Source organism: Portunus trituberculatus, chromosome 46 (assembly GCF_017591435.1).
Source record: "Portunus trituberculatus isolate SZX2019 chromosome 46, ASM1759143v1, whole genome shotgun sequence".
NCBI lineage: Eukaryota > Metazoa > Arthropoda > Malacostraca > Decapoda > Portunidae > Portunus > Portunus trituberculatus.
In genome coordinates, this window is record NC_059300.1 from 18,389,304 (window position 1) to 18,395,303 (window position 6,000).

The 6,000-nt window shown below is 39.2% G+C and overlaps 2 protein-coding genes across 2 annotated transcripts; both read right to left on the reverse strand.

The window, feature by feature from the left end:
• Positions 1 to 2,949: 2,949 nt before the first annotated feature.
• LOC123519882 lies at positions 2,950 to 5,036 on the reverse strand. Its single transcript, XM_045281515.1, has one exon. The coding sequence runs from the start codon at positions 4,885 to 4,887 to the stop codon at positions 4,042 to 4,044; it is 846 nt and encodes a 281-aa protein (XP_045137450.1). The 5' UTR covers positions 4,888 to 5,036; the 3' UTR covers positions 2,950 to 4,041.
• On the reverse strand, positions 3,163 to 3,948 carry LOC123519883. Its single transcript, XM_045281516.1, has one exon. The coding sequence runs from the start codon at positions 3,946 to 3,948 to the stop codon at positions 3,163 to 3,165; it is 786 nt and encodes a 261-aa protein (XP_045137451.1).
• Positions 5,037 to 6,000: the final 964 nt, after the last annotated feature.

Below are 6,000 nucleotides of genomic sequence, written 5' to 3' on the forward strand. Positions count from 1 at the left end.
AAAAATTAATGAAGGAACTGGATGAAGAAAAGGCAATGGGACCGGATGAAGTCTCAGGCAGAATACTGAAAAAATGTAGGGAAGAACTAGCAAGTCCTATATACAACATAATAAAATGCTCAATAGAAAATGGAACAGTACTAGTAGAATGAAAAAGAGCTGAGGTGGTTCCCATATATAAGAGCGGTAGGAAGGAAGAACCCTTAAATTACAGACCGGTATCTCTAACTAGTGTAATATGTAAGATGTGTAAAAGAGTAATAAAGAAACAATGGATCGAGTTCCTTGAAGACAAGAAATTATTATCAAATAGCCAATTTGGTTTTAGAAAAGGTTGGTCGTGTGTAACAAATTTACTGAGTTTTTACTCTAGAATAGTTGATAGAGTACTAGAATAGTTGATAGAGTACAAGAGAGAGAGGGATGGGTTGACTGTATCTATTTAGACTTAAAAAGGTTTTTGATAAAGTGCCACATGCAAGATTACTGTGGAAGTTAGAGGAGAAGGGTGGCTTAAAAGGAAGCACATTGAGATGGATGGAAAATTATTTGAGGAGAGAGAGAAATAAGAACGGTAGTTAAAGATATGAAGTTCAAGTGGAGAGCGGTAGAAAGCGGAGTGCCACAGGGGTCAGTATTGACACCAATACTTTTTTTCATATATATATATATATATATATATATATATATATATATATATATATATATATATATATATATATATATATAAATGACATGCCAGAGGGAGTGAACAGCTACATAAATCTGTTTGCGAACGATGCAAAACTGTGCAGAGTTATAAAGCAAAAAGAGGATTGTGAAATACTGCAGGAAGACCTAAATAAGATCTGGAAATGGAGTAAAAAGGAGATGGAATTCAATGTGGACAAAAGCCATGTCATGGAAATGGGAAAGAGTGAAAGATGACCAGTGGGAATCTATAAGATGGGAGATGGAGTAGAACTGGAGAAAGTAATAAAGGAAAAGGACTTGGGAGTGAAGATGGAAGAAAACAATCAACCAGTAAGACATACAGATAGAATTTTCAGAGAGACATATAATTTGCTAAGGAATATTGGATTAGCATTTCACTACATGGAGAAAGGAATGATGAAGAAATTGATAAGTACTATAATAAGACCCAGATTGGAATATGCAGGAGTCGTGTGGATCCCCCGTAAAAAGAGACACAAGGAGGTTGGAGAGACTACAGAAAATGGCTACAAGAATGGTTCCAGAATTTGAAAGAACGACATATGAGGAGAGACTAAAGGCTATAGATCTACCAACCCTGGAACAGAGAAGGGAGAGAGGGGATCTGATGCAAGTTTATAAATTGATCAACGGAATGGATCAAGTGGATAATGAGAAACTGATCCTGAGAGAAGAATATGGTATTCAAATCCCAAGATCGCATAGTAAAAAACTGAGGAAGGGAAGATGTCTGAGAGATGTTAAAAGTTTCCCTCAAAGATGTGTTGAGATTTGAAACAGTTTGAGTGAAGAAGTGGTGTCAGCAATGAGTATGCATAGTTTTAGAGAAAAATTGGATAAGTGTAGATATGGAGAAGGGGCCACACGAGCGTAAAGCCCACAGGCCCTGTAAAACTACAACTAGGTAAATACAAAGAGAGAGAGGTGGTAATCACTATTGCCTTTGTCTCCTGGTTTCCTTCCCCGCCTTGTCTCTCTTTCCCTTGTCTTTAGAAGGAGAGAGCAGGTGAGGATGGGGTAGCCAGTCACGATCACAAACCGATTAGGGCTCATTTTATTGAAGGGGTTAGCAGACACGTGTCCAACTGTGTAGAGGAAAATTAAACAAAAAAATCAATTCATTTTGGCCGATTCCCCTAAACTTTTTTGCAGTGAGGGTTATGAAGAAGCCATCAGCAGCATTACAGCAGTCTGCCATTTTATGACGAGCGTAAAGCCCACAGGCCCTGTAAAACTACAACTAGGTAAATACAAAGAGAGAGAGGTGGTAATCACTATTGCCTTTGTCTCCTGGTTTCCTTCCCCGCCTTGTCTCTCTTTCCTTTGTCTTTAGAAGGAGAGAGCAGGTGAGGATGGGGTAGCCAGTCACGATCACAAACCGATTAGGGCTCATTTTATTGAAGGGGTTAGCAGACACGTGTCCAACTGTGTAGAGGAAAATTAAACAAAAAAATCAATTCATTTTGGCCGATTTCCCTAAACTTTTTTGCAGTGAGGGTTATGAAGAAGCCATCAGCAGCATTACAGCAGTCTGCCATTTTATGACTGAACTGGACACTCTGAGTCGTTATTAGTGTGTTGAAGTGAGATAAATGATACTGTGAAGTAATTATTATTCATCTTGTCCAGCTTTATACTTCTGTTTAAACATAATCTTTTGTAATAATGTTATTGTGAGAGTTATGTAATGTATAGTTGTGATGATGGTAGAAAAAAAAACAATGTTTGAAAAGATCATAGCAGTTTTATGATATGGACAGAGGGGTGGAGAAGCATGGCAGTGAGGCCTGAAGTGAAATAAGAGTCTAAGAGGGGAGATAACATGCATGACAGAGGGGAGGGGAGGGTTCAAGGTTCAGCTGTCAGTCACAATTGTCTGCAATTAAACATTTGTTTCTTGTTGTCTTCTTTTCTTGAAGTTTCTGATTTTAATTCTCATCAGACAGGTTGCCAGGAGAGGTGAATGCCTGAGGCCGCCAGGAGGGTGGGCAGGTTGAGTGTTGTGATGGCCAGGGCGGAGAGCCGGTAGCGTAATGCAGTATGTTGAGAGAGGAGGCGTGGGCATTGAAGCAGGAAATGTTCCATGGCCTCAGGGGTAGTCCTACACCAAGGGCAGAAGGGGTCGCAAGACAGATGTAGGCAATGCAAGTGAGCACTGAGCGTGGTGTGACCCAGGCAGAGGCGGGCGATGGATGATGTGCCTTGCGCTCCTTCCCGTGACTGACTGACTCAGTGCTGCCAGGTCGAGTTGCCAACTTTACCCTAAATTCACCCTTAACATTACCCTGTTTGCTTTAAGATTACCCTGTTTACTACTAACCTATTTTTTAAAGATTATTTATACGCATATATATGTAAGAGATATCAGCATAATATATACAGTGATACAAAATTATACTCACGTGTACTTGCAATGCTATTTACTCGTGTTGCCAGTGTCCATAATGATTACTCCTGCTGGTCGTATATGTGTTCCGTCATCAGGTTCACGTGTGTTGATGTAATTTTGAAATTGTCTGATGTTGAATTTTCAAATGTTCTCTTAGCATGAAGCATTCCAATTAATGTGTCTGTGTTAAGTGAATTTCTTGCTTTTGCTTTCAAAAGATTTATTTGAGAAGAAACTCTCTCGACACTGGCGCTTGAATGAGGCAAGCATAGAAAATTCGTCATGAAGTTTCCCACCTTTGGAAACAAGGGTGTGTCATCACCTTTCTTAACTTTCTTTACTTCCATCCAAAACTTCCAAACACTACTGTTGCTCTGAACATTAATTTCTGTGTTCCGTAGCAAACGCCACTCATTGTCAATGTTGTTCAAGTCATTCTCATGGACAAGATTTGGAAATTGTGATGCTAATGGGGCAATGGATGGGACGGTTTTCTTCAAAATACACTGAGGATCCAATGCTTTGAGAGATTCAAGTAATGGATCAGTCAGATTAAATCTGTGTAGAAGCTGTGATGCACTCTCAATAAAAAAATCAAGACATCTTAACCTGAAGTTTGTAAGATCCTGTTTCTCGATACCATGGCACGAGTGTAGTGATGCAGTTACTTGACCACCCAAGTACATATCTTCTAAGGGAAGAAAATTAGCTGGGTCTCTGATTTTCACGTTTGCTAGTGCTGTTGACTTTAAGTAGCCGGGCTTCAGGTAACACTCGAGTATAGTTGCCAAGACTGCAGAGACTCTACTGCTAAGAGCATAAATCTTTGGATCCTCGGCTTGCATTTCTTTATTAAGATCATTGAAGAAGGGCAATACATAATCTAGAAATTCTAGATATAGTTTATTTAGAGGATCATTAAGTTTTTGAAAGATGGACTAAGATGCTTGCAGTCGACCCTCCATCAGTGCTTGAGCAAAAAACAGCTTCAAAGCTGGGAGTTGTTCTAGAAGTCTTTTCACTACACTGTGGAGCGATAGCCATCGTGTTTGGGATGGATGTAGAATCTTGTGGGGTTTCACATCAGCGAATTCCTGAAACTCCTTGAAAGCCATGGACTGCTTAGGAGATAAGAAGTAATTGTGTATGTCACGTGCCAGATCCTCAACTGACCTAGGTAACTTTTTGCAAGCGTATGAAGCACAGAGATGAAAAGAGTGACAAATGCATTTCATCACAAACAAATTTGGAATATCTTGTTTAAGGAGAGTTGAAAGGGAATTATTTACCCTCATCATCACATTGGCACCGCCAGCAGCGAATCCAATCATGTGTTCCTTATATGATATGTCAGCTTCTCTGAACACAGACTTTATGTGTTCATGAAGGCTGGATGCAGTGGCACTTTCCAAAGGAACAAGCGTTAGAAACATATCCTTCACACCTTTCACAGTTACCACTCTGGCTACAAGAGCTAGATGTTTAATGCAGCCACGGTCAGTTGATTCATCCACTATCAAAGAAAAACAGTTGTTCCTTAGTAGATCAAGCAAATCATCATGCTCCTTCTTACCTAATACATTCTTCACAATTGCTGAGCATTTTATTTTTCCACACTTCAATTTTTTTGCTATTTCTGAATCTGGACACATTGCCTTTATCACAGGAAGGAGACGATCAACGGTTGAAAAGGGAAGATTCAGCTCACTGACAACAGCCGCTAACCGTATTTCGCCTTCTTTCACCAGTTTTTCTTTCTTGCTGTTTCCACTAAAGGATGTCATGTCCAATATGCTCCTTGTGTTTTTCAGGGTTTTCACATTAGTATTCACATGCTTCGTTGTTCCTGCATGTCTTTCAATTTCTGATTTACCTGCTTTTCCATCATAATTGCAGATAACTGTAACTTGTTACAATCTTCCACATTCTTTACTCTCCTCATAATTTTAGTATTGTCCGCAAACATGTTCATGTAACTGTCAATTCCTACTGGCATATCATTAACATAAATCAAAAACATGATGGGACCAAGCACTGACCGTTGTGGAACTCCACTGGTTACCTTCTTCCACTTGGACTTCCTTCCTCTCACCACTGTTCTCATTTCTCTTCCCATTAAGTAATTTTCCATCCATTTTGCTAATTTATCTTTTACTCCTCCAATCTTCTTTAGTTTCCACATCAATCTATTGTGTGGTACTTTATCAAAGGTCTTTCTCAAGTCCAGGTAGATAGCATCCACCCATCCCTCTCTATGTTGTAGTATGTCAGTCACTCTTGAATAAAAACATAATAAATTGGATACACACGATCTTCCTTTTCTGAAACCAAACTGTCTTTCACTCAGAATGTTTTCACTTTCTAGATACTCACTCCACTTAGCTTTAATTACTTCTTCACATACCTTGCACAATATACTAGTCAACGATACTGGTCTATAATTTAGCGGTTCCATTCTACTACCATTCTTATATATAGGCACAATGTCAGCTCTTTTCCACTCTTTCAGGACTAATCCTGTTCGTATGGAGGTTTCCACAATATCAAATACGGGGTTCAACAATTGATCCTTACATTCATTTAGCAACCTCCCAGATATGCCATCAGGCCCCATTGATTTATTAATATCCAGATTGCTTATAATTTTCCTTACATCTTCCTTAGTAACCATGATGTCCTGCATTTGCTTTATTTCCGTAGGTCTTCCTCCCATAAAATGCTCCTCCTTTGTAAACACTTTGCAAAAGTTGTCGTTCAAAATTTCAGCTATATCTCCAGCATCCTCATACACTTCTTCCCGTTTTTACCTTTTCTATTGCCTCCCTTATATTTAGTTTTCCATTTATGAATTTGTAAAACATTTTTGGGTCACTATCACAGTTTTCCACCACCCTCTG

Coding starts and splice junctions, on each gene's coding strand:
- LOC123519883 (XM_045281516.1), bottom strand. CDS start 3,948: ATGCAAGCCGAGGATCCAAAGATTTATGCTCTTAGCAGTAGAGTCTCT.
- LOC123519882 (XM_045281515.1), bottom strand. CDS start 4,887: ATGACATCCTTTAGTGGAAACAGCAAGAAAGAAAAACTGGTGAAAGAA.